The sequence below is a fragment of the Hypanus sabinus genome, chromosome 4 (assembly GCF_030144855.1).
Source record: "Hypanus sabinus isolate sHypSab1 chromosome 4, sHypSab1.hap1, whole genome shotgun sequence".
Lineage (NCBI taxonomy): Eukaryota > Metazoa > Chordata > Chondrichthyes > Myliobatiformes > Dasyatidae > Hypanus > Hypanus sabinus.
Genome location: NC_082709.1, coordinates 169,137,163 through 169,164,085, shown reverse-complemented (window position 1 = coordinate 169,164,085; position 26,923 = coordinate 169,137,163). Strand labels below are relative to the sequence as shown.

General features: G+C 43.3%; 1 protein-coding gene across 2 annotated transcripts in view; it reads left to right on the top strand.

Moving 5' to 3' along the window:
- LOC132392397 (protein FAM3B-like) overlaps positions 1-26,923 on the top strand; it is a 44,715-nt gene that overhangs the window by 3,756 nt on the left and 14,036 nt on the right. For both annotated transcript variants that reach the window (XM_059966223.1, XM_059966222.1), the window contains exons 2-3: positions 14,776-14,919; positions 21,093-21,216. In XM_059966223.1, the coding sequence (XP_059822206.1) occupies positions 14,776-14,919; positions 21,093-21,216 (268 nt within the window). The remainder of the gene's footprint in view (positions 1-14,775; positions 14,920-21,092; positions 21,217-26,923) is intronic.

Genomic DNA, 26,923 nt, shown 5'->3' with positions numbered 1-26,923 from the left:
TCTGATGGTACTATTTTTTAAAGTATTTATTGATAAAGGGGAACAAAAATAAGATTAATGCAAACATACAGATAATATACGTCGTCAATACTAAATCTAAAAGCGCGGGTATAATAATAATCAATAAGAAATAGCTCTATCGTTGTCTAGGGGATAATGTATTGTCCGATGGAAATATAACAGTCACTGCTAGTTCGTTCAAGCTGCAGCGTTTTGGGTTTAAGAGAGAGACGGTTTAAACTTGCCCAGGTCTTTCATGATGCCAATCCTTTGAGTCAGGGGAGTGGGTTTCCCCGTTGTTAGCTAAAAGCCGTTTTCCGTGTTACAAGCCACCAGTCCCAAGCAATGGAACTGAACGCACGTGGCCTCCTTCAAATGGCTTCTCCGATTACGGGAGCACTAGCGTTTCTTCTGGTGCGTCTGAGGGGCTGCTCCCACAGACCCTCTTTTATCCTGACTCGGAGGGTCGCAGATGTCAGTCAGGTTGGGGGTGATGCAATCCCTCCCTCAACCAGCCCACTTTGCCTGAGGGCGTCCACGTAGTACAGTCTTCAATCCACAAATTCGTCTTCCAGAGACAATGGCCATGTCCCGTAGCTTTATATCGCCGGGGGAACAAGACATTCCGCACGTCTCTCTCTCATTTCCTGGGTCCCCTGACCCAACCCAACAGTGATCTTGCGATTCTCACAAAGGAGGGGGCTGCAGGCATAACATCCCCTTTCTTCAACGCGTTTTTATCAGCGGTTAAAACGAAGTAGTACAGAGTCTTACAGGATTGTGGAATCTAACACAATACAAAAGCTTTTCCTTTTCACTACAGAGTAATACATTTATACATTCAATTCAGCATCCAAACAGTTAACGATTACAGTGTCACTTCCTTTAATATCTTAACATCTTGTACCTTACTAAAGTCTTGTAGCATCAGACTTCAATTTAATAACCACCTATTTTTATTTCCTCCCTTCAACAACAAAACTAAGGAGTTGTGATCTTAGCTTACGTGCATCTACAAAAGTTTATGTAAATACTAATCTTTCGGTCATTTTCAAACTTAACAGGCAGGCTTCCATGGGGTTGTCTTTATTATTCACATGCTTTGTCGAAATCCTGTACAACCGGCTTTGCTATTTAAAAATGGTGGCCCCATTAACCATTGCCTCTTTTTCGGATAGTTCCCACGTGGGGAGCTTGGGTACTTTGGCAAAATAAACTCTCACCCGCTTTTTCCATAGGAATTATTTTATCAACACCGTGTCCCAAACTTAGACCATCTTCTGAATTTCCACCCAATTCTTTAATTTTACACAGGTGGCTAGCCCTCTCGTCAGGACCCTCCAGGCTATTAACTTTCAGTTCGAGCTCTTTGTTCAAGCAGCCTTTCAAATTCTGCCTTTTCACACCACACTCTGGAATAACAATAGCACGCCCTCCCCCCTTCTCCCGGCTTAATCTGTAAGCGACCCGCAGGGTTTAAAATTTCTTCATTCGATCTGGGAACTACATATTCCCTGTTTCCTTCAATAATAATATTTATCTCCCCATTTTTGAGCTCCACATTAACTTTTAACACACCTTTGAGCACAAACACCTGGGAACTCTCACTTCCCACTAGTACCAAGGTTAACCCTTTTTCCACTGAACCAAGTCTATCTGACCTACAAGGACGGCCGTCTCGTTCCACTGAATCAAATACCTCAGACTTTTTCTGAGCTCCGTTACTAGGTTCAGTACCACGTGCATCCCCATCCTGGACACACTCAAACGGGACATTGGCCTCTCCCAGGCTGTCAATACCCGTACCCTTTTCAAATTCTAAGTTCCCCTGACCCTCCCAGTTACTCTCTGGGCAACTCCCTTCCGGAGTAAACTCAACCCCGCGGGCTGAAACAACCTCATCTGCCAACCCAGCAGACTTCTTCAAGGCAAGAGCACCCTTTTCATCTAGGATTGCCCTCATTTCATTATCGGGAACACCTTTAGAATTCTCAACTTCTTCAAACAGTTCTGCCAAACCAGACAGATCATCCCTGTCCAACTCTGGACCTCTTAACCGCTCTTATCTGTTCCTCATCTTTATTTTCTGCCTCTAGAACCTTTCTCCTCGCTAAGGGCAGATTTACCTCCTCTCCCTTACCCTCTTTCACTTTACTACTCTTCGTTTTACCACCCTCTAAACCCTCGTGGTACAGGGTCAGTAGAAACGTCTCAGCCAAATCGAAACTGGCCGGATTTAAACGGCTCTCGTTCTCAGCTGCCTCTCTCGACATGCTGCGAGTGACGGCGCATGCGGGATAGATCTTGGAATCTAGGGGCAGGGCCACCACACTCACCGGCCGGCTTGTCATCGTCATTGCTGCCCAAACCTTACGACCTGCTAAATCGTTACCGAGAAGGATATCCGCGTCAGTTCTCAGGAATTCTGATCGCACCCCTATTTCAACTGGTCCAGACACCAGCTCACAATCCATAATGACCTTATGTAAGGGCACCATTTCTGTCCCTTTACTTATTCCTTTCACAGCTACCATTCTCGTCTTACGACCAAACTCTAGTACCTTACTGCTGATCAACGACAGCTCAGTCCCCGTGTCTCTCCAGATCCGTACGGGAACTGGTGTGTCTCCCTCCCTCACAGACACGGTTCTGTGTCTCAGACCCTTCTCGTACTCTGTCTACCTGGGGCTCTCTTGTTGATTTACTGATTACCACGGCACATCCAATAGGGACTGCTGCTTTCCCTTTTCCTGTCTCTTTCCTCGGAGCAAAGCACTGAGATGCAATATGCCCCCCCACCTTCCACAATTAAAACAGGTCAAGCCTGGAATTCTCTGGCCGTCTGGCCTTTCCCCCTCAACCTTACCACTAGCTCCCGGCGGGACCTCTGCCTCAGCCGGCGGACTTTCTCGATCATTCCCACGGTCTCTCTGGGAACTTTTATTCGAGGAAAACTTTGTCTTGTGGGTTAGGGCATATTCATCTGCGAACCTAGCAAATTCTGAGATGGACTTATTCAGCTTCTCTTTCAAATACATCCAGATATCCTCCGAAACACAACCTTTAAATTCCTCAATCAGAATTAACTCCCTGAGACGCCCATAATCCTCTTCCACTATCTCTGCGGTGCACCAACAGTCCAAGAGCACCCCCTTCTCATAGGCAAACTCGGTATACGTCTGATTCCACTCTTTCTTTAAATTTCTAAACTTTTGTCTATATGCCTCGGGTACTAGCTCATAACTCCAGAGAATGGCCGCCTTTACGATGTCATAACTCTCCTCCTCTTCCTCCTCCATGGCCAACGGCGTATATGCCCGCTGTGCCTTCCCTTTTAACACACTTTGTAACAGCGCCACCCACTGATCTCTGGGCCACTTCTGATTCACTGCCACCTTTTCAAAAAGCACGAAATAACTATCAACATCCGTCTCCTCGAACGGAGGTACTAACTTCAACTCTCGACTAACATTAAACCGCTCCTCTCGGTCTGACCCCGGAACTCGTGGCTCTTGCCATAACTTCTCCATCTCCAAGTCATGTTTCCTCTGTTTCTCTTTCTCAGCTGCTTCCAGCTGTTTTAACCGCTTGTCATGCTCTCGTTTCACCTCTAACTCCTTTAGCTGGAGCGCATACTCCCTCTCTCTCTCGGCTCTTTCCCTCTCTCTCTCTCTCTCTCTCTCTCTCTCTGTTTCTTGGCTCGTTCATTCTCCTTCTCAGCTGCCTCTAGCTGCTTTAACTTAATTGCATGTTCCAACCTTAATTTCTCCAACTCTAACTGAGCTGTCCCACTAGCTGGTACCTTTTCAGGGATATTTTCCAATACCTCAGCTGCAAACACATTCTTCCCAATATAATACTGAGTTATTGCCCTTCGCACCTCCCGCTTTTTCATTGACAACCTCACCTCTGCGAGGTTTAACCCCTTCACCAAACTTATCAAGTCTGATTTGGTGGCCGCCTCTAGCGCCTCCAGAGTGGGATTGTCTATAAATTCACCCACGTCCATCTTTGCTGGTTTCCCGTCTGGCTACCCGCGTAACCAGATCCAAGTTTTGGACTTACAAGCCTGATTCACTGGCCTCCCAATTTGGTGTCAAATCCTGAGACGAGAACTCGCACTTTGTTACGAAGCCCCGTAACTGGGTCACTTACCAGCAAAGATAGAGAGGTCCGTTGAGGTCTGATGGTACTATTTTTAAAAGTATTTATTGATAAAGGGGAACAAAAATAAGATCAATGCAAACATACAGATAATATACGTCGTCAATACTAAATCTAAAAGCGCGGGTATAATAATAATCAATAAGAAATAGCTCTGTCGTTGTCTAGGGGATAATGTATTGTCCGATGGAAATATAACAGTCACTGTTAGTTCGTTCAAGCTGCAGCGTTTTGGGTTTAAGAGAGAGACGGTTTAAACTTGCCCAGGACTTTCATGATGCCAATCCTTTGAGTCGGGGAGTTGGTTTCCCCGTTGTTAGCTAAAAGCCGTTTTCCGTGTTACAAGCCACCAGTCCCAAGCAACGGAACTGAACGCACGTGGCCTCCTTCAAATGGCTTCCCCAATTATGGGAGCACTAGCGTTTCTTCTGGTGCGTCTGAGGGGCTGCTCCCACAGACCCTCTTTTATCCTGACTCGGAGGGTCGCAGATGTCAATCAGGTTGGGGGTGATGCAATCCCTCCCTCAACCAGCTCACTTTGCCTGAGGGCGTCCACGTAGCACAGTATCTTCAATCCACAAATTTGTCTTCCAGAGACAATGGCCATGTCCCGTAGCTTTATATCACCGGGGGAACGAGACATTCTGCACGTCTCTCTCTCATTTCCTGGGTCTCCTGACCCAACCCAACAGTGATCTTGCGATTCTCACAAAGGAGGGGGCTGCAGGCATAACAGTAGGTTAAATGGCCATTGAAAATTATCCCATAATTATGCTAGGACTAAATTGGGGGAACGGAGGGTGGTGCGGCATGAAGGTTTGGAAGGGCCTATTCCATGCTGTATCCCAATAAATAAATGGAATAGAATAATTCTGCAATAATATATGGATGTATAAATTCAAAGGATGCGTGCTTCACCGAATGAGCCAACATTTCGAGGCCTATTTCTAGATGCCTTTGAGAAGGCAGTGATGGACTGCCTTAATGGGAATGGGATTATTTCCACCCGAGCAGCTACGTTCCCTCTAACTTTTAGTGGTCAGTGTGCGCAAAAATCTTATGTTGTGCAAATTTTTTTCCTGCGACGGAAGTATGCGCACACTGAATGCACGCATGGCACAGTTTATGTAGGTTTACAAAATACTTGACATAAAACTGCACAGAATAACAAAAAAATAACATATATATTTAAGTCACTCAGTTATTTTAACATTTAGTTAAAAGGCGCGTGGATAAGGCATTGGTCTAGTGCAGGGGTCAGCAACCTTTACCACTGAAAGAGCCACTTGGACCCGTTTCCCACAGAAAAGAAAACACTGGGAGCCGCAAAACCCGTTTGACATTTAAAATGAAATAACACTGCATACAACGTTTTGTTTTGCCTTTATGTTATGTATAAACAAACTATAATGTGTTGCATTTATGAAATTGATGAACTCCTGCAGAGAAAACAAAATTACATTTCTGCATGCAACAAAAACATTTTGAACTCAGAAAAAAAGACGTTGGGTTGAAGGTTACTTTTAAGTAAAATACTCAACGTCTATTTGAGTCCTCCTTGTATTTATGAAAAACGCCAAACTTAAATTTGCCGCCAGCAGCAAAAATAACGTCAGCCAGCTGTCAACCTGAAAAATAAAAGGACTATTTCACTGAACAATGAAAACATATTCATATACGTAAAATAATAGGCAATTAAAATATTTATCATACTTGGTCAGGTTGACTCACACCTGACAATGCAGTCGTATTCAGTAGGGATGGATCGATGCTTAGGGGAGTGACCGGGAAGGATAATGTGTTTTTTTCTTCTCTGAACTCACAGAAGCGTTTCCCAAACGATGTTTGCATTGCGATGATTGCAGAATGTAAATACTCCGAATTTATCATGTCGTGACCTTGTTTGAACTCTCTCAAATTGGGGAAGTGAGACAATGTGCTTTTCTGTAAATCTCTGGCAAGCAACGTCAAGTTGCGCTCGAATGCCAAAACATCCTCCAACATGTGCAGGGCTGTACGTCCTTACCCCGTTGAAGAGCTGTGTTCAGCGTGTTCAGGTGCGCTGTCATGTCTACCATGAAGTGTAGCTTTTCCAGCCACTCTGGCTGTTCCAGCTCAGGAAAGGTGAGCCCTTTGCTGCCCAGGAAAGTTTTCACTTCTTCCAGACACGCGACAAAGCGTTTCAGCACCTTCCCTCTGGACAGCCAGCGATAAAAACACGTTGTAGCAGTGTGCTACACGCAGTCAGTAAACTGCAGTCAAAGATAGCTTTATTCGAACTAAACAGCCTTGCTTTTAAGCCTCCCTCAACCCGCCCCCCCATGGGCGCGGATGCTGCAAAAGACACGTACTCACAAACCCCCGTAGGCTATCTCCCTTAGCCTGAACGCTGGCTAATTGTGAGCCGGTTCGGATGTGTCAGGAAATGGGTCGCCACAACGTCTTATTTAGATTGTACAAGATCACCATAATCTTCAAATTTAGATTTACATTTCAAAAACTAACAAACTAACATAAAATACATTTTAATTAAATACTGACCATGTAGCGGTGTGCTACACGCAGCGCTAAAATTACGACACAGAGTCGGTAACTGCAGTTGAAGGAAAAAACTTTATTCGAAATCTTCAGCCTCACTTTTAAGCCTCCCTCAACCTGCCCCCCATGGCGCAGAGGCTCCAAAGCTCTGTGCTCGCAAACCCCCGTAGGCTATCTAATTTGTGAGTCGGTTCGGATGTGCCAGGAAAAGGGTCGCCACAACCAATTATTTCCCAAAGCAACAGGGAGCCGCAGCACAGACGTAAAAGAGCCACATGTGGCTCTGGAGCCGCGGGTTGCCGACCCCCGGTCTAGTGATCTGAAGGTCGCTGGTTCAAGCCTCAGCTGAGGCAGCATGTTGTGTCCTTGAGCAAGGCACTTAACAACACATTGCTCTGTGACGACACCGGTGCCAAGCTGCTTGGGTCCTAGTGCCCTTCCCTTGAACAACATCGGTGGTGTGGAGAGGGAAAGGCCTGCAGCTTGGGCAACTACCAGTCTCCCATACAACTCTGCCCAGGCCTGCGCCCTGGAAAAACCTTCCAAGGCACAAATCCATGGTCTCACGAGACTAACGGATGCCTATTTAGTTAAAAGATTATTTTCAATAAGTATAATTATTAATTACATTATTTTAGGTAACTAACCTTTTGTATGTACATTAATTTCCTTTGTGCGCTGGTTGAAAAACGTGTGTGTGCACGCACAGCTTAGGGGGCTGGCAGCTAGCAGATTGAACAGCATCTATGGGAGGACTTATCAATGTTCTGGAACAAAATCCTGCATCAGGAATGGAAATTCTGGTATAGATACTTTATATTTGCTATTATTACGCAGTTCAGAGAAAATCTACAAAGATGTTGCTGGGTCTAGAGGACTTGAGTTATGAGGAAAGATTGAATAGGTTAGGACTGTATTGTTTACTATGTAGAAGATTGAGAGGCATTTTGATAGAGGTATACAAAATAATGAGGGGTATAGATAGGGTAAATGCAAGCTGTCTTTTTCCATTGAGGTTGGCTGGGACTACAACCAGAGGTCATAGGTTAAGTGTGAAAGGTGAGAAGTTTAAGGGGAACATGAGGGGAAACTTCTTCACTCAGAGGTTTGTGAGAGTGTGGAACGAGCTGCCAGCATGAGTTTAAATGGTTTTGGCATGGACTAGTGGGCTGAAGGGCTTGTTTCTGTGCTGTACTTCTCTGTATTGCCCAAAGACAGGTGTCCTTTGTGACTCCTAGCTGATTTTTAAAATTCTGACTTCAGCTTCATTCTAGCAGTGTGATATTATTATTCATCTGTTATTCAGAGAATCAGCATGGTAACAGGCCCTAATGGCCCAACCTGCCCTCACTGCCCAATTACACCCATATGGTCAATTATGCTATCAACTCGGATCTCTTTGAAATGTGTGAGGAAATCGGAATACCTAGAGGAACCCCATGTAGATGTGGGGAGAACCTCCTTACAGATAGCGGTGGGATCGAAGATTCAGCATGATATCTAAAACTTTGAAAAACCTTTACAGAAACAGAAAACCTACAGCACAATACAGGTCCTTTGTCCCTCAATGTTGTGCCGAACATGTGCTTACGTTAGAAATTACCTTGGGTTACCCATAGCCCTCTATTTTTCTAAGCTCCATGTACCTGTTCAAGTCTCTTAGAAGACCCTATTGTATCTGCCTCTACCACCATTGCCGGCAGCCCATCCCACACACTCACCACTCTCTGCAAATAAATAAAATGATTACCCCTGACATCTCCTCTGTACCTGCTTCCAAGCGCCTTAAAACTGTGTCCTCTTGTGATAGCCATTTCAGCTCTGGGAAAAAGCCTCTGACTATCCACGCAATCGATGCCTCTCATCATCTTATATACCTCTATCAGGTCACCTCTCATTCTCTGTCGCTCCAAGGAGAAAAGGCCGAGTTCCCAATACAGGCAACATCCTTGTATGTCTCCTCTGCCAGTTGTGTGGTGCAGAGTATAAAGACTGGTTGCATCACAGCTGGAAATGGAAACACCAAATGTCCTTGAATGGAAGATCCTACAAAAAGTAGTGGATAAGTGCCAGTCCACCATGGGTAAAGTCTTCCCCACCAATGAGCCCATCTACACAGAGTGTTATTGTAGGAAAGCAGCATCCCTCATCAGGGACCCCTTTACGCAGGGATCGCTCCCTACACGACTCCCTTGTCCATTTGTTTCCCGTCCCCCCATCCCTTCCCACCGATCTCCCTCCTGGCACTTATCCTTGTAAGCGCAATAAGTGCTACACCTGCTCTTACACTTCCTCCCTCACCACCATTCAGGGCCCCGGACAGATCTTCCAGGTGAGGCGACACTTCACCTGTGAGTCGGCTGGTGTGGTATACTGTGTCCGGTGCTCCTGGTGCTGCCTTCTATATATTGGTGAGACCCGACGCAGACTGGGAGACCGTTTCGCTGAACACCTACACTCTGTCCACCAGAGAATGTAGGATCTCCCAGTGGCCACACATTTTAATTCCACGTCCCATTCCCATTCTGATATGTCTATCCATGGCCTCCTCTACTGTCAAGATGAAGCCAAACTCAGGTTGGAGGAACAACACCTTATATTCCGTCTGGGTAGCCTCCAACCTGATGGCATGAATATTGATCTCTCTAACTTCCGTTAATGCCCCCCTCCCCTTCTTACCCCATCACTTACTTATGTATTTATTATTTTTTCCCTTTATTTCTTCTTTTATTTCATTTTTATTTCTCTGTCCCTCTCTCAATCACTCCTTGCCTGCGCTCCATCTCCCTCTGGTGCTCCCCTCCCCCTTTCTTTCTCCCTAGGCCTCCCATCCCATGATCCTTTCCCTTCTCCAGCTCTGTATCCCCCTTGTTGTATTGTTTTATAACATTGAATCATGGTGGATTTAATTTCTTAGCTTCATCCCTCCCTCTCCTGTCTTCTCCTATCATTTTGGATTTCCCCCTCCTCCTACTACTTTCAAATCTCTTACTATCTTTTCTTTCAGTTAGTTCTGACGAAGGGTCTCGGCCTGAAACATCAACTGTACTTCTTCCTATAGATGCTGCCTGGCCTGCTGCGTTCCACCAGCATTTTGTGTGTATTATTTTTTTTAATGTCTGTGATTTCTCATCCCCCTTCTGTCGCAGGTAGTATTAATCTAAGTGTGTTCAAGTGTATACGGTGCTTTTTAATTTTGTCATTTCAGTTCTTATTTTTCTTCATAAATTTTCCAAATTGATTTCAGACCAAGATATTTAATGCCAAAAGAATATGTTAATATGGTTATAGCAAAAGTTTTTATTGCCTTATTATAATTATTTCCCTTTCATTTTGTATTTGCACAGTTTGTTGTCTTTTGCACCCTGGTTGCCGCCCTGTTGGTGCGGTCTTTCATTGATTCCATTATGCTTGTTGAATTTCTTGAGTATGCACACAAGAATCTCGAGTTTGTATATGGTGACATATATGTACTTAGATAATAAATTAACTTTGATCTTTTTTTGAACTTTGTACCTGCTTCACTGATGCTGTAATACAAGGGGTGATTAATAAGTTCATGGCCTAAAGTAGGAGTCCATTTTAGAAAACATAGCATATTTAATTTTCCTACATCTACACATTTAGTCCAGCGGTTGTGGAGCATACGGATCCCTTCTTTATAGAAGTCAGCATCTTGGGCCTCCAGAAGTGGTTCACAGCATGGGGTGATTGATAAATTTGTGGCCTAAGGTAGAAGGAGATGAGTTATTAACTTCAAACTTTCTGCGTAATCACTCAAAGAGTTGACCTGCATGTGCATTTAACGAGAGCTGTATAACTCATCTCCTTCTACCTTAGGCCACAAACTTATCAATCACCCATCTGTGGGCACTTTCTGGAGGTCCAAGATCTGTATGCTCCATGACCCCTGGACTAAGTGTGTAAATGTAGGAGGGGACTATGTTGAAAAATAAATGTGCTAGTTTTTCTAAAATTGACTCCTTCTACCTTAGGCCACAAACTTATCAATCACCCCTCGTAGCATTAGGTTAGGCATTCCCAAACTTCCTTATGCCAAGGACCAATACCAGTGCCCCAAATTAAGAGTAGTTGTTCTAAGGTCTTAAACTTGTACTAAGACCTTAAGTCTTATAGTGTGTATCAGTACCTTTAATTTAGGGAGATTATATTATACTTAATGATCACTTTATTAGGTACTTCCTGTACCTAATAAAATGGCCACTGAGTGTATATTCATGGCCTTCTGCTGTTGTAGCCCATCCACTTCCAGGTTTAACATGGGCAATCAGAGATGCTCTTCTGCACTCCACTATTGTAACATGTTATTTGAGTTACTGCCACATTCCAGTCAACTTCAACCAGTCTGACATCTGACCTTTCTCATTAACAAGGCATTTCCACTCACAGAACTGCTGTTCACTGGATGTTTTTTCCATTTATCACACCATTCTCTGTAAACTCTAGAGATTGTTGTGCATGAAAATCACAAGAGATCGGCAGTTTCTGAGATACTCAAATTGCCCCCTTCTGGCACCAACAATCATCTCACAGTCAAAGTCACTTGGATCACAGTTCTTCCCCAGTCTGACATTTGTCTTCTTGAACCTCTTGACATGTCTGCATGCTTTTGTGCATTGAGTTGCTGCCTTGTGATTGGCTGATTGCAAGGCATACAGGTATACCTAATAAAGTGGTCACTGAGTATATATCAATGCAAAGACTAATTTAGTTAATTTCTTCTGTGAAGGGTTATCTATCAATAATCACTATCTTGCGTGGTGGCACCCTATCCAAACCAAAGAATGTAGATAGTTCCAGCTAATAAAACAAGATAACTACAGTTATTTTATCTTAAATTATTCTGAGGAGTAATTTCTTAGAGAAATAATAATTCTGCACAGGATTTCCAAGCACTTCCAATTTTTACAAGCTAGAGAGCCATACTAACGAGTTGCAGAGGAACACACCATCTGGCACGAAAAGACAGCTCGGGAGGGGATCTTTCTCAGGTCAAGCCTGAAGAATGGGGTTTATGTCTTCATCTCTGTGACACAATAATATAAGTAATATAAGTGTTTATATTGCTTATAAATACAAGTGTGGGTTCAAATCCCACTCCTGACATCAAAATTGGAACAGACCTGATGGGCCGAATGGCCTAATTCCAACTGAGCAGACTCGATGGACTGAATGGCCTAATTCTGCTCCTATGCCTTTTGGCTTTTCCACTTAGTGACAACCTCATCTACATATAATGTTTTCAGAACTGCATTGATCAGGTCAGATGGCTGGAGGCTTAGTTTAACATTGGCAGTGCTTTTTCTTCAGAGTAGCTTGAAGTCTTGGTTAAGTCAAAAATGGGCTTCCTGGCCCTAGACAGTATTGCTTCGCAAAAGGATGGGCAAATAGTACTTCTTAAAAATGAACAATAAGTTTCTCCTGCTGTAATCCTGAGAAATCCATTCCAGCAGTTCTATCCTTGTTGGCTCAGTTGAATAATTTTTCTGGTTACAAACTGAACATTAATAAGAGCGAATTAAAAACTAAAAAATTAAAAAATTAAAATGCTGGCAGAACTCAGCAGGCCAGACAGCATCTATGGGAGGAGGTGGTGATGACGTTTCAGGCCGAAACCCTTCATCAGGACTGCTTCTCCTTAATATGCAGGTTCCAATTTATGGAAGTTTACCTTTTAGGTTGGTTACTGATAATTTTATATATTTAGGGGTTAAAATTACAAAAAAAATAAGGATTTATTTAAGGCTAATTTCTTACCTTTAATTGATAAGATTAAATAGTTGTTTACTAAATGGTCACCACTGTCTCTGTCACTGATGGGTCAGATCAATGCTATTTCTGAAATACTTTTTTGATAATGTTGATTCAAAAATTGGAGAATTCAATGTTCATACCATCAGGCTGGAGGCTACCCAGACGGTAGATGAGGTGTTGCTCTTCCACCCTGAGTTTGGCCTCATCATGGCAGTAAAGGAGGCCATGTATGGACATATCTAGATGGGAATGAGAGGCAGAGTTGAAGTGGCCATGATGAGGCCAAACTCAGGTTGGAGGAGCAACACCTTACCTACCGTCTGGATAGCCTCCAGCCTGGTGGTATGAACATTGAATTCTCCAATTTCCCCCTTCCCCTATCCCAGGTCCCTCTCTGCCTCTCTCCCCTTTCAACTTTCTGCTTTTCTTTATCTCTACAGTTCTTTCAGGCTTAACCCCTCCCCCTCCCCCCTTATCTTTCCTCTGATTGGTTTTCCACCTGGCACCTCTAGGCCCTACCCCCTCCCCTATCTCTATTACTGGGCTTCAGCCCACTCTTCTCCCCCCCCCCCATTCCTGATGAAGGATCTCGGCCCGAAACGTTGGCTACTCTTTTCTCAGCGAATGCTGCCTGACATGCTGAGTTCTTCCAGCGTTGTGTACGTATTCTTATTCTTGAAAGACCTACCTCTCTCTTATTTAGAGACTTCATGGACACACAATCCCCAATCAATGGAAATACATTATTTCCAGACCTTATCTAATAAATATCTTGAATGATTTAAAAAAATGAATATGAGAGGATGTTTCCTATAGTGGGAGAGTTTAAGAACAAAGGACACAACCTCAGAATAGAAGGGCATCCTTTTAGAATGGAGATGAAGAGGAATTTCTTTAGCCAGAGAAAGGCGAATCTGTGGAAATCGTTGCCACAGGTGGCTGTGGTGCCAAGACATTGGATATATTTAAGGCAGAGTTTTATAGTCAGGGCATGAAGGGATATGAGGAGAAGGTAAAAGATAGGGGGTGAGAGAGAAAATGGATCAGCCATGATTGAATGGAGCAGACTCGATGGGTCAAATAGCCTAACCCTACTCCTATATCTTATGGTCTAATGATTCAGACAAAGGACACTTTAATCTGAATTCCATAAGACATAGGAGCAGAATTAGGCCATTCAACCCAATGAGTCTGCTCCATTTCATCGTGGCTGATCCTGGATCCCACTCAACCCCATACACTTGCCTTCTTGCCATGTCCATTTCATGGACTACAGTGGAAAACTAATTATACTCTAGATGCTTGAATCTGACACAACAACAGAATTGCTGCAAGAGCTAAGGATCTGTGGAGAGGAATAATATTCAACTAAAGATTGGAGCGACTGAGCTTGTATACACTGGAATTTAAAAGGATGAGAGGGCATCTGATTGAAACATATAAGATTATCAAGGGATTGGACATGCTAGAGGCAGGAAACATGTTTTGATGTTGGGGGATTCCAGAACAAGAGGCCACAGTTTAAGAATAAAGAGTAGGCCATTTAGAACAGAGTTGAGGAAAAACTTTTTCACCCAGAGAGTTGTGGATCTGTGGAATGCTCTGCCCCAGAAGGCAGTGAAGGCCAATTCTCTGGATGCGTTCAAGAAAGAGATAGAGCTCTTAAAGATAGCAGTCAAGGGATATGGGGAGAAGGCAGGAACGGGGCACTGATTGTGGATGATCAGCCATGATCACATTGAATGGTGGTGCTGGCTCAAAGGGCCAAATGGCCTACCCCTGCACCTATTGTCTATTGTTAATGTTTCAGGCCATCAGAACTGCTCATGACTACAGTCCTGGAGTATTTCCCAATAACATTAATCTCTGTGTCTGAATATTATTCCGGGAAAACTTCCCAAGGCTGCTGTACATTTTTTCGGGTGTACTGCCTAGAGCATCACCTAATGCAATGCAATCAATGCCTTAAAATTCAAGATAAAAGTGTTTTTTTTTAACTCTTCAGTGCAGGAGTGTAAAGGAAAACAATGATCTGATGCAGGATTAATAGAAACACAATAAAACAGAGAGAGAAAAACAATAAATAAAATGATTGAAGTGTCTTGTTATAACGAAACTACTACCCAGATGCTTGTTTTGTGGAGATCTGATGATACTCTAAATCTTTCGTAGTGTGTTCTTAACTGATTGGAGGTAACTCTTCCTAATTCAGTACAATATGTCTTTTTAGAAAATGTGCCTCTGTTCATATAAAGTTTGTTCTTCTGAATTTGCTAAAGGTACTTCTGTTTTTAACAGGGCCTGTCAGATATGCAATGTTTTTGGCAAGTTTGATTGCAGCCTGGTACCTTGGCTATGGAATAGCAGACGCTATGATCAGTGGCTCACTACGGCGTAGCCTCACCATGATTCAGAAGATAGGACAGAAACTCCAACATAGAGGTAAAATTAAAGCTATCGTTTAGTCTGTAGCTTTTTCAGCAGTGCACATTCCAGGTTTCTTGGCCAGCATTCAGAGAAGGTCTTTGTGGCGGTTGATTATTCATCCCAGACTACCAATGCAGATGGGATAGGATCATGGTATTTCTTGCAGAAGAAGAATATGTCACAATTCTGAGATTAATCCCACTGCCCTGCTCTTAAATCATCCTCAGAACTAAATACTTCACCAATATTTTGTCTTGAAAAATATCTTCTGACCTCTGATTCAAATGCTTCCTGTTGCAATGAATTCTGTACTGCAGCTGGCGATTTGAAACTTCCTAAATCCTCTCTCCTCATTCTTATTGTAACAGTTTTAAAGGTCTCTCATTGTAGCCCAAAAGAACAGTCTTTTCCCACTCACTATTTTCAGATGTCCATTATTTTAACATTTTTACCAGAGTTCCTTGGTCTTCTGAGCCCTAGTGTGGTTTAGCAGCAGTGGAACAACACACTGGGTCCTTTAAGCCTGTTCCATCATGCAGTAGTCCATCAGTAACGTTGGGCGTGTAATACAGGGAATGGCTTGGTGTCATGTTATTTTGATCATAGAACAGCACAGCACAGACCTTTTGACCCACAATGCTTTGCTGACCTTTTAACCTGCTCTAAGATCAAAGTTACTCTTCCTTCCCACAGAGACCTCCATATTTCTTTCATTCATATGCCTAAAAGTTTCTTAAGTCCCTAATGTGCCTGTCACTACCACCACCCCAGCAACATATTCAGCGCACGCATCTCTGAGTAAAAACCTACCTCTAAAATCCCCCCTGTACTTACATCCAATCGACGTAAAATTTTCCCTCTCATATTAGCCATTGTCACCCTGGGGGAAAAAAACAACTGGCTGTCCGCTCTATCTATGCCTCTAATCATCTTATGCACGTCTATCAAGTCACCTCTCATCTTTTTTTCATTCCAACGAGAAAAGCCCTGGCTCACTCAACCTTACCTCATAAGACATGCTCTCTAATCCAGGCAGCACCCCTGTTATACCTCATGGCTCTTGAACTCAGTCCCCCAACTAATGAAGACCAACACACCGTACATCTTCTTAACCACCCTTTCAACTTCCACAGAAACTTTGTGGGATCTATGGATGTGAACCCCAAAATCCCTCCGATTCTGCACACAGCTAAGATTCTTGCCTTTAACCCTGCACTCGGCCTTCCAGTTCAATAGAGATATACAGATGCCTTGAACCCCAGGATAAATGTGTTACTCAACAAATCTTCATCAGCTTTCCATGATTCCAGATATAAATGCACAAGCCCAGTCTATACTTGAGAGTATTAAACAGGTCTTGCAGATCAAGTCCCTCATCTCTTATGGTCCCTCTCCACTCTTTGTAATCTGGTTATTGCTAATTTGTATTTATCATTGCTTCTTTGCTTTTGCACTTTGTGCTCCTTCGTTACCAGGACTCTAGGGGCTTGCATTAGAGAGAGAGGTTAGCCAGTTTATGGTGTTATTCCTTGGTATGTAGGAGGATGAAGAATGAATTTATAGAAATATTATAGATTATGAGAAGCATAGATAAGGTGGATTGTAACTGTCTTTTCCCCAAGTAGGGGAGGCCAGACTGAGGGGGCATAGATTAGGGTGAGAAGGGCAAGATCAAAATGGGATCTGAAGGGCAGCAGTTTCATACATGGTGGTGAGTATATGGAATGGGCTGCAGGAGGAAGTGGTTGAGGCAGGTGCAATAGTAACATTTAAGAAGAACTTGGATAGGTTCATGGAGGGGCAGGGATTGGAGGGATGCAGGCCAAATGCAGGAAATTGGCTGTAGTTGAGTGGGCAACCATGATTGGCAAGGGCTTGTATTCATACTGTATTGCTTTTGGACTTTATAAAGTACAAGGTTCTTCCTGTTTTTTTTTGGGGGGGGGGGGTTCTTTTATCTATTTTTATATGTACTTTCTGGAAATTATCTATTGGAGTCCCTGTTGCAATGGATTACAGTAAAAGTTACACCCATAAAAATACTGGTGGCTGGACAATATGAGCCCCTTCAGTTAAATTTCAAAGCTACTAACTATATTCTGAGCATTTGGGGTGGCACAGTACCATAGTGGTTAGCACAACGCTCTACAGTACTGATGACCTGGGTTCAAATCCCGCCTCAGTCAGCCAGAGATAGAGCCCAATCAGCAGAACCCACACAAACACTTCAGGACTTGCTCATTCACTTAGGCATGGGTAGAAATTCCCAATACATTAGCACTTATGCAAGCTCTTTCTGGCAGTGTTGTTGCTAAACCCCAGCTGACAACCTATTGCACTCTTAAGGCAATAGACTGTCGGGAGAGGGCTTAATTGAGATCCTATTTGCACTCTTGGGAGGACATTTCATAGAAGGTCTGAGCACTCCCTTCCAACGTGCACCTCTGCTCACCAACCCCTTGCCAACCATCAAGCACCAATTTACATTAATCCCAAGTAAGCTCAATTCATTCTCTTCACTTTCCCATGAACTGCCCACAACTGAGCTGCACACTTGGGGCCATTTACCAGTTAACCCACCACTTTTCATCCAGCAACAAATACAAGGACTGGTTAATTTGTCATACTGTTTGAAAACTGGTGAGCGACAACGTGAGGAAATGCAAGAATTGCATTCTTAATATTGCTGGTGTTTAGGTGGCAGGCTTGGCCCATTGAGTTATCAGACAGGGGGCTTAAGGCTCAAAGTAGTCAATGATCAAACCTTTTAGGGCCCAGGGAATTTGCACACCAGTTCCCAAGGAGATGATTGATTGTGTAGCGGGAGAGAGATGTCGGAGAAAAGTGAGAGGGAACAGTCAGGACATTCTGCACAGCACTGCTTCCAAGGAGACACTGGATTGTGTAGCGGGATACAGATTTCAAAAGAAGTGAGCAGGGCAGTCGGGGCATTCTGTGCAGCACAGATCCTGAAGAGAATGTTGGAGTGTGTGTAATTATGCACTTGGTAAGGTCCAATAAAAAGAAGGTAGGTTTAAGCCATTGCATGAGTGGGCCAATGTTAGAGTGGGGAGTCAGGCTTTGGCTCGTAGTGGCTTTGGTAAGGAGAGGCAGAAGCTGTAGGTAGAATTTCTTGTTGTTTAATTTTTCTTTATTAATTTCTTTCTATTTTTCTTTCTTCCTCTCTGCACAGTTAAAGCAGTGGGGATGACAGGCAGGATAGTGGAATGCTCCTCTTGTGTGATGTGGGAAGGCAGGAAGACCTCCAGTGTCCCTGATGACTATACCTGCAAGAAGTGCATCCAACTGCAGCTTCTATCAGACTGTGTTAAGGAGCTGGAGCTGTATGAACTTTAGATTATTCGAGAGGCTGAGGGGTTGATCGACAGGGCATGCAGGGAGGTAGTTAAATCCAAGATGCAGGATACAGGTAACTGCATGACTGTCAGGTGGAGAAAAAGGGATAGGCAGAGAGTGCAGATTGCCCCTGTGGCTGTTCCCCTCTACAACAGGTATACCACTTTCGATACTGTTGAGGGGGGTATGGTGGGGGGGGGGGAAATGACCTAGAAGATGAAAGCCACAGCAGTCAGGTCTCTGCACTGAGTTTGGCTCTGTGGGCCAGTAGGGAAGGGGGAGCTGTAGAGATAGGGGATTCATTGGTTAGGAGAACAAATGGGAGGTTCTGTGGACGAGAATGAGATTCCTGGATGGCACATTGCCAAGGTTTTCTAGTGCTGCACAGGAGGGTGGGGTTAAACTAGAATTGCTGGGGGACTGGAACCAGAGTGCCAGAGCAGATACTGGTTTGGTTGTGGGGAAAGATGCTGTTAAGCTACCTGCAAAGTCAGATTGATCACAGTGGCACTCGTGCTCTGAGTTGTGTAAATTTCAATGCCAAAGGAATTGCAGGAAAGGCAGGTGAGCACAGGCATGAGTCAGCATATTGTAGCCATTAGTGAGACTTGGTTGCAGGATGGGCAGCTCAGTGTTTCAGTGTTCTGTTGCTTTAGACATGATACAGCAGGAGGGATTAAAGGGAGAAGGGTAGCATTACTAGTCAGGGAAAATGTCAGTGCAGTGCTCAGATAGAACAGACTGAAGGGTTCATCCAGTGAAGCTATATGGGTGGAACTGATGAATAAGAAAGGGATGACCACATTAATGGGATTATATTATAGAGACCCAATATTCTGCATGGGTCATATTCTGCATGGAGGTCACTGATCAGTGGTGTGCCTCAGGGATCTGCTCTGGGACCCCTTCTCTTTGTGATTTTTATAAATGATCTGGATGAGGAAGTGGAGGGATGGGTTAGTAAATTTGCTGATGACACAAAGGTTGGAGATGTTGTGGATAGTGTGGAGGGCTGTCAGAGGTTACAGCAGGACATTGATAGGATGCAAAACTGGGCTGAGCAGTGGCAGATGGAGTTCCACCCAGATAAGTGTGAGGTGGTTCATTTTGGTAGGTCAAATATGATGGCAGAATATAGTATGAATGGTAAGACTCTTGGTAGTGTGGAGGATCAGAAGGATCTTTGGATCTGAGTCCATAGGACACTCAAAGCAGCTGTGCAGGTTGACTGTGTGGTTAAGAAAGCATATGGTGCATTGGCCTTTATTATCTCGGGATTGAGTTCAAGAGCAAAGAGGTAATGTTGCAGCTATATAGGACCCTGGTCAGACTCCACTTGGAGTACTGTGCTCAGTTTTGGTCGCCGCACGGTAGCAAGGAGGTGGAAACCATAGAAAGGGTGCAGAGGAGATTTACAAGGATGTTACATGGATTGGGGAGCATGCCCTACGAGAATAGGTTGAGCGAACTCGGCTTTTTCTCCTTGGAGTGACGGAGGATGAGAGGTGACCTGATAGAGGTGTACAAGATGATGAGAGGCATTGATCATGTGGATAGTCAGAGGCTTTTTCCCAGGGCTGAAATGGCTAACATGAGAGGGCATAGTTTTAAGGTGCTTGGAAGTAGGTACAGAGGAGATATGTTTTTTACGCAGAGAGCGGTGAGTGCGTGGAATGGGCTGCCGGCAACGGTGGTAGAGGTGGATACGATAGGGTTTTTTAAGAGACTGTTGGATAGATACATGGAGCTTAGAAAAATAGAGGGTTAGGGGTAACCCGAGGTAATTTCTAAGGCAAGGTCATGTTCGGCGCAGCTTTGTGGGCCGAAGGGCCTGTATTGTGCTGTAGGTTTTCTATGTTTCTAAAATGTGGAACGAGCTGTCAGCAGAAATGGTGGATGTGGGTTTGATTTCAATATTTTAAGAGAAATTTGTATCGATATGGGGATAGGAGTGGTTTGGAGGGCTATGGGCTAGGTGCAGGTCAATGGGACTGGGCAGATTAATAGTTTGACACAGAATAGGTAGATCGAAGGGTCTATTTCTAACTATAGTATTCTATTACCTCCATGATTTTGTTTTTGAAGGGCATTTAAATAGATATGCATTGGACATCCCTGTCCTGGGTGGATGACATTCCTTCAGCCTCCTTCTGCTTCCCTATGCAATCTGATGAACAAAGTAACTTTTGAAGAATATTTTAAAGGGGTAATAGAAAGGTTTAGGGGAAAAAAATCCAGACTCTGAACCTTGGCAGCTGAAGGCACATTAACTAAATGCGAAGCAATTAAGTTAATACTCCATCTCGTATCCTCTCCGAGGGTCATCACATTGTCATTGTGGAGAGGTTTATATGTTCCTGAGATCCCAGGAGTGATGCTGTCTGGAGTATAGCTGCTGGCAGGGTCACCCATGGTGGTAATGTCAAGGGGGAAGTTCCAGACAAAAGAGCAATCCAACCAAGGCCTCAGCAGTAGGGCTGGCGGAAGATGGTGACACATCATAATGGCAGTGAAGGTGAGAAAGGCAGTTGTCTTGCATTCCATGCTCCTGTACCCTGACCCCTGACATGTCAAGGACTGTACAGCCTCCCCATGTTAAACAAAGTCACATGCAGGCATTCTTCATTAAAGGAATAACTTAGAACATCATACTCGACTCCAGTGATCAAAACACTCCCACTCCTATTACTGATTATCCTTCTCTCCTGAATACAATTCTCCCTACTTGTGTACAATTTCCCCAGAAAATAAAAATACTGCTTAGTGGAGTTCAGACTAGAAAGTACTGTGTTTGGAGGGATGTGACTCTTTATTCCCCGTTATATTTGCAGTACCTTTCCCAAAACAGCATAAGTGTGGCCATTGGACAGCATGTCCCTCAGGATCCTTTGCCTTCCTTGTGTTGAGCGGCAGTGAAAATAAAAAACCTCCAAAAATCTGCCTTGAAGATGAAGTGTAAGTATTGGTGATTCCTTTCTTCTTCTGATTGAGGTGTGCCGTGGAGAGCTTTCTGACAGGCTCTGTCTGGCATGGGTGATGGGTGGGGGGGGGGGGGGGAGTCCGCTACTGCACAGGACCAAAAGAAGCTGCAGAGGGTTGTAAATTTAGTCAGCTCCAGCTTGGGTACTAGCCTACAAAGTACCCAGGGCATCTTCAAGGATTGGTGTCTCAAAAAGGCAAGGCAGCGCCCATTATTAAGGACCTCCAGCACCCAGGGAATGCCCTTTTCTCACTGTTACCATCAGGTAGGAGGTACAGAAGCCTGAAGATGCACTCTCAATGATTCAGGAACAGCTTCTTCCCCTGTGCTATCTGATTCCTAAATGGACATTGAACCCTTGAACATTACCTCACTTTTTAATATATATTATTTCTGGGTTTTTTTGCACTATTTTTAATCTATTCAATATGCATATATTGTAATTGATTTACTTATTTATTATTATTATTTTTCTTCTATATTATGTATTGCACTGAACTGCTGCTGCTAAATTAACAGATTTCACAATACTTGCCGGTGATAAGTCCAAATCAGATTTCTTGAGAGCAACTTGGCTTTGACTGTGTAAGATGCCATTTCAATCACTCTTCACACAAGGGTGTGATGGTGACCACTGGAATAATGCAGTATTTATCTTTCTTATAATCCAGACCAGGTTGCTTTTGTTCCTCATATGTTAAAGCTTCCTTTTTGCTTCCCAGAAATGTGCCATAGTTAACAACATCTGTAGTCTGCTGAATTACTCTGTTCTCAATCAACCTGTTCCTGCAGAGATCAGAGGAGCAATGGTCCTTTAACCTCGATTTATTTTATTTTACAACACTGCAGAATACAGGCCCTGTCGACCCATCAAGCCACACTGACCCAGCAAACACACAGCCCCGGAACAATTTACAGTGACTAATTAACCTAACTGGTAGGTCTTGCAACTATGGGAGGAAACTGAAGCACCCAGGGGGAGGAAATACAAAGACTCATATTTGTCACGTGATGCGAGCAGAATCATCTGCAGCTTAATGTGAAAAAGACTAAGGAGCTGGTGGTGGACCTGAGTAGGGCTAAGGCACCGGTGACCCCTGTTTCCATCGAAGGGGTCAGTGTGGACATGGTGGAGGATTACGGATACCTGGGGATATGAATGGACAATAAACTGGACTGGTCAAAGAACACTGAGGCTGTCTACAAGAAGGGTCAGAGCTGTCCCTACTTCCTGAAGAGACTGAGGTCCTTTAACATCTGCCAGATGATGCTGAGGATGTTCTACGAGGTTGTGGTGGCCTGTGCTATCATGTTTGCTGTTGTGTGCTGGGGCAGCAGGCTGAGGGTAGCAGACACCAACAGAATCAAAAAACTCATTCGTAAGGCCAGTGATGATGTGGGGGTGGAACTGGACTCTCTGACGGTGGTCTCTGAAAAGAGGATGCTGTCCAAGTTGCAAGCAATCTTGGACAATGACTTCCATCCACTCCATAATGTACTGGTTAGGCACAGGAGTACATTCAGCCAGAGACTCATTCCACCGAGATGTAACACTGAGTGTCACAGAAAGTCATTCCTACCTGTGGCCATCAAACTTTACAACTCCTGCCTCAGAATGTCAGACACCCTGAGCCAATAGGCTGGTCCTGGACTTATTTCCACTTGGCATGATTAACTTATTATTTAATTATTTATGGTTTTATATTGCTATATTTCTTCATTATTCTCGGTTGGTGTGGCTGTAAAGAAACCCATTTTCCCTCGGGATCAATAAAGCATGTCTGTCTGCCTGTCTGACTCCTTACAGAACGGCTCCAGAATTGAAATCTGAAATGTCCCGATCTAACCACTACCTAAATAGCCAGTGAGTTATTTCTCATTTTATTTCCATAACCCTTAAAGTACCCGGCCACGTCAGCTTCGTAACTCTTCAGAATATGGATAGCTGGGGCGATCCCTTTATAGATTCAGACTAATTGGCAGCCAAGTTTTGGCATTCCAGGATTTTAATATTTAAAGAGCACCAGAACTAAGGTCCAGTAGTCTTGGCCACCACTTGAGGTCTTCACTTTCACAGTGAGAAGTATTCAAACAGTTCATTTCACGTATCAAAGATTTTTAAATATTAGCCTTATTTGTCACATAGACATTGAAACATCAGAATATATAGTGAAATGCATTGTTTTAGCTTCAATGGCCAACGCAATCCAAGGATGGTCTGAGGGAATCCTGCAAGCGTCTCCATGCTTCTGGCACCAACATAGTAGGCCCTCAGTTTACGAACCAGAACTGGAAAGGAAGGGGTAAGATGCCAGAATACAAAGGTAGTGGAGAGAGAAAGGAGGGCGAGGTAGAAGGTGACAGGTGGTGAAGCCAGGTGGGTGGGTATGATTGGGCTGGTATATAAAACAACATTTGTGAGACACACGTGGCAGGAATTAGTTGTCTCCACCTCCCTTGACATTCGATGTTCTAACATCAATTTTCTGAGGATATAACGATGAAGCAAAACTTTAACTGGACACGCACTATAAATATTTCAGCCTCAACAGCATGATCAATATAACATAGATGCTGCCTGACCTGCTGAACTCCTCCAGCATTTTATGTATGTTGGGGAGAGAGATCCAGGATTTAGTCCCAATAGATGGCAAGGAAATTGCAGTTTATTTCTAAGTCATGATGATGCGTAGCTTGAAAGGGAACGTGCAGATAGTGGAGTTTGCTTGAGCCCAAATCACTTGTCGTCTTTGTTAGAGTTCATGAGAGTGCCTATAAAAGGTATTCACCACCCTTGGAAGTTTTCATGTTTTATTGTTTTACAGCATTGAATCGCAGTGGATTTAATTTGGCTTTCTTTGACACGATTAAAAGAAAAATGCTCTTTTATGTCAAAGTGAAAACAGGTATTTACAAAATGATCTAAATTAATTACAAACATTAAACACAAAATAATTGATTGCATAGGTATTCATCCCATTGAAGTCAGTATTTAGTAGATACACCTTTGGCAGCAATTACAGCCTTGAATCTTTGTAAATTGGACTGTATCAGCTTTGCACTCTGTACATTGCAATTGTTCCCCTTTCTTCTTTACAAAACTGCCCAAGCTATCAGATTGCATGGGGATCCTGAGTGAACAGCCCTTTTCAAGTCCAGCCACAAATTCTCAATTGGATTGAGGTCTGGACTCATGAACTCTTACAGAGTACTTGGTGACCATGCCAGTAGCTTTCCTGTAATACCATGGGCTGTTAACCAACCTCGTGTGACACCTTGTCAAAGGTCTTCTGATTATCTATATATATAACATTCACTGCATCCCTTTTATCTATCCTGCATATAATCTCCTCAAAGAATTTCAACAGGTTCGTCAGGAAAGATTTTCCCTTAAAGAATCCATAAGACCATAAGACAAAGGAGCAGAAGTCGGCCATTTGGCCCATCGAGTCTGCTCCGCCATTTCATCATGAGCTGATCCAATCTCCTCTTTAGTCCCATTTCCCCCACCTTCTCACCATAACCTTTGATGCCCTGACTACCCAGATACCTATCAATCTCCGCCTTAAATACACCCAATGACTTGGCCTCCACTGTTGCCCGTGGCAACAAATTCCATAGATTCACCACTCTCTGGCTAAAAAATTTTTCTTGTATCTCTGTTCTGAATGGGCGCTCTGCAATCCTCAAGTCATGTCTTCTTGTACCAGACTCCCCCACCATAGGAAACAACTTTGCCACATCCACTGTCTATGCCTTTCAACATTCGAAATGTTTCTATGAGGTTCCCCCTCATTCTTCTAAACTCCAAGGAATACAGTCCAAGAGCGGTCAAACGTTCCTCAAATGTTAACCATGAGGAATCCATGCTGACTTTGTCCTATCTTGTCCTGAGTCACTAAGTACTCCATCACCTCATCCTTAACAATTGACTCCAACATCTTCCTAACCACTGAGGTCAGGCTAATTGATCTATAATTTCCTTTCTGCTGCCTTCCTCCTTTTTTTAAAGAGTGGAGTGACATTTGTAAGGTCTGTTAGTTCCCATCTTGCATGGTCACTCTGTTTTTGAGGATGGCCTGCTCTAGGCAGATTTACAGCTGTGCGATATTATTTTAATTTTTTGATGATTAACTTAAATGTACTCCAATGACTTGGAGATTTTCCTGTGTCCACCTCCTGACTTGTGCTTTTCAATAAATAACCTTTCCAGGGAATCATTTGCAGTGTTCTTTTGTCCTCATGGTGTAATTTTACCCAGGATACTGACTCACCAGCAGTTGTGATCTTCCAGATGCAGGTGTATTTTTACTATAAAAAAAAAATTGAAGCACCTTGACGGCACACAGGTCTCCAAAAACAGATCTCCATTTAAGTAATTACGTGATTTCTAAAACCAATTGGCTGCACCCGTGAAGATTTGTTGTGTCATTTTAAAGGCAGGGTGGGGTTGAATACTTTTTATAGGTACTGTATGTTAGCTTTTATAACAAAGGGATTTGAATACAGAAGTGGAGAATCAGGTTTATTATCACTGACGTATATTGTGAAATATGTTGTTTTGTAGTAGCAGTACAGTGCAATACAGAAAAATTACTATAACAATGATAAATTCATAGTGCAAACAGTGAGGTAGTATTCATAAGTTCATGAACAATTTTGAAATTTAATGGTGGAGGGGAAGAAGCTATCTTTACCAAATCTCCTCAAACTCCTTGATTTAATTCCACCAGGCTCTGGTGAGACTGCATTTGAAGTACTGAACAGGTTATGTCTCCCTTCTGAAAGAGAGACATGATTATGAAGGTTTACCAGATTAATTCCTGAGATGTAAAGTAGAAAATGCTTAAAATATACAGCAGGCCAGTCAGCATTAGTGGAAAGAGAAACAAAATTAACACTTAAGCATATGATTTTTCAGTTTAAAAGCTCATCTGATGAAAGGTCCTTGAACTGAAACACCATGCGTGTACCTCCCCCCCTCCACACGCCATCCTGCAGGATTTAGAACAACGTGTCCATTATAGTTTTGGAGTTTCTTACATTCATTGTCCACATTCATGGCCTGGCTGGCCATGAATCTAGAACATTTTATTTTCATTTCAAATCTTAAATATGCAGGAAATCAAAGTTCAAAGTAAATTTATTATCAAAGTATGTATATGTTACTGTATACTAACTTGATTCATTTTCTTGCAGGAAAATAAAGAAATACAATACAATTTATGAAATGCTATATATACATAACAAAGACTGATAAACATCTAATGTGCAAAAGAGAATAAATTGTGCAAATGATAAATAAACAAATAATATTGTGAACATGAATTGTCGAGCCCTTGAAAGTGAGTCTATAGATTATGGAGTCAGTTCAGTGCTGAGGTGAGTGAAGGTATCCACACTGGTTCAGGTGCCTGATGGTTATAAGGTTCTAACTGTTCCAGCTCCGGCTGGTGGTGCAGTGGCATCCACACTGGACTTTGAAGCGAGTGATCCTAGGTTCAAATCCAGCCAGCTCCTTGCACGTTTTCCATCAAGCTAGCAACCGAGTTCCAGAATGCCAAAGAAATAGTAAGCTTGCCACAGGATGTGCTACAAGGCACAAGAAGGAATAACATACTGTAAAAGGACCTAGTGATGTGCAACTTCTGTATCTCCTGCCAGTACATACATGCAGGGATA